The 1,376-nt window shown below is 55.2% G+C and overlaps 1 protein-coding gene across 1 annotated transcript; it reads right to left on the bottom strand.

Annotated features, from left to right (window-relative positions):
* Window positions 1–212: 212 nt before the first annotated feature.
* Window positions 213–1,082, bottom strand: LOC123756195 (uncharacterized). The gene has a single exon (XM_045739277.2). It carries the CDS (start codon window positions 1,080–1,082, stop codon window positions 213–215), a length of 870 nt encoding a protein of 289 aa, XP_045595233.2.
* Between the last annotated feature and the right edge of the window lie 294 nt (window positions 1,083–1,376).

The raw sequence follows: 1,376 nt of genomic DNA, 5'->3' as shown, positions 1-1,376 counted from the left end.
CTCTCTCTTCTCTCTCCTTTCCTCTCTCCTTCCTCCCTCTCTCCCTCACTCTCCCTCCCTCTCTCTCCCCTCTCTCCCTCACTCTCCCTCTCCCCAACCACGCTCTTATTACCTGGCGTGTCGTCTTCTGGCTACACTTGAGGCATGTCATGGTCCGCTGATCGCCTTGTCAGCGCCCTCATGCATACACACTCCGGCCTCAGCCGGGGCCTCTACACCTCCTTATTCCCACCACTTCCCGCCTTTATACTGACGACGCTCCACTTTAAGCTCCTCGACTCCGGCCGTGTTGCAGCCGGAGAGTTTGTACCGACCTCCTCACGTGGAGGACGACGAGGGCGGAGAGTCAAGACGATCCTCCTTAGAGAAGCACACGGGGGCTTTTTACCTTGAGGAGTGACGTGGGGTTTAGACGAACGTCTTTGGCGTCGAGAGTGACGTGGGGTTTGGACGAACGTCTTTGGCGTTGAGAGTGACGTGGGGTTTGGGCGAACGTCTTCGGCGTTGAGAGTGACGTGGGATTTGGACGAACGTCTTTGGCGTTGAGGGTGACGTGGGGTTTGGACGAACGTCTTTGGCGTTGAGAGTGACGTGGGGTTTGGGCGAACGTCTTCGGCGTTGAGGGTGACGTGGGGTTTGGACGAACGTCTTTGGCGTCGAGGGTGACGTGGGATTTGGACGAACGTCTTTGGCGTTGAGGGTGACGTGTGGTTTGGACGAACGTCTTTGGCGTTGAGAGTGACGTGGGGTTTGGGCGAACGTCTTCGGCGTCGAGAGTGACGTGGGGTTTGGACGAACGTCTTTGGCGTCGAGAGTGACGTGGGGTTTGGACGAACGTCTTTGGCGTCGAGAGTGACGTGGGGTTTGGACGAACGTCTTTGGCGTTGAGAGAGACGTGGGGTTTGGGCGAACGTCTTCGGCGTTGAGGGTGACGTGGGGTTTGGACGAACGTCTTTGGCGTTGAGGATGACGTGGGGTTTGGACGAACGTCTTTGGCGTCGAGAGTGACGTGGGGTTTGGACGAACGTCTTTGGCGTTGAGAGTGACGTGTAGCTGGATGAACGTGATGTATATCTCATCATCTTCTCTATTTCTCATTAACATTCATCACTTTAGTGCGATTCCTCTGACTTTTAACGTAACAGTCAGAAATACAAGTCTCCTACGTAGAATATGTGGGCTAAGGTTACTTGAATGATGATGGAGAATTACGGAGGCCACGCAGCGGACAGCACGCTGGACTTGTGATCCTGTGGTCCTGGGTTCGATCCCAGGCGCCGACGAGAAACAATGGGCAGAGTTTCTTTCACCCTATGCCCCTGTTACCTAGCAGTAAAATAGGTACCTTGGTGTTAGCCAGCTGTCACGGGCTGCTT

This window comes from Procambarus clarkii, chromosome 36 (assembly GCF_040958095.1).
Source record: "Procambarus clarkii isolate CNS0578487 chromosome 36, FALCON_Pclarkii_2.0, whole genome shotgun sequence".
Lineage (NCBI taxonomy): Eukaryota > Metazoa > Arthropoda > Malacostraca > Decapoda > Cambaridae > Procambarus > Procambarus clarkii.
Note: the sequence above shows the minus strand (reverse complement) of the source record. Positions and strands in the feature narration are given on the sequence as shown.

Coding starts and splice junctions, on each gene's coding strand:
- LOC123756195 (XM_045739277.2), bottom strand. CDS start 1,082: ATGATGAGATATACATCACGTTCATCCAGCTACACGTCACTCTCAACG.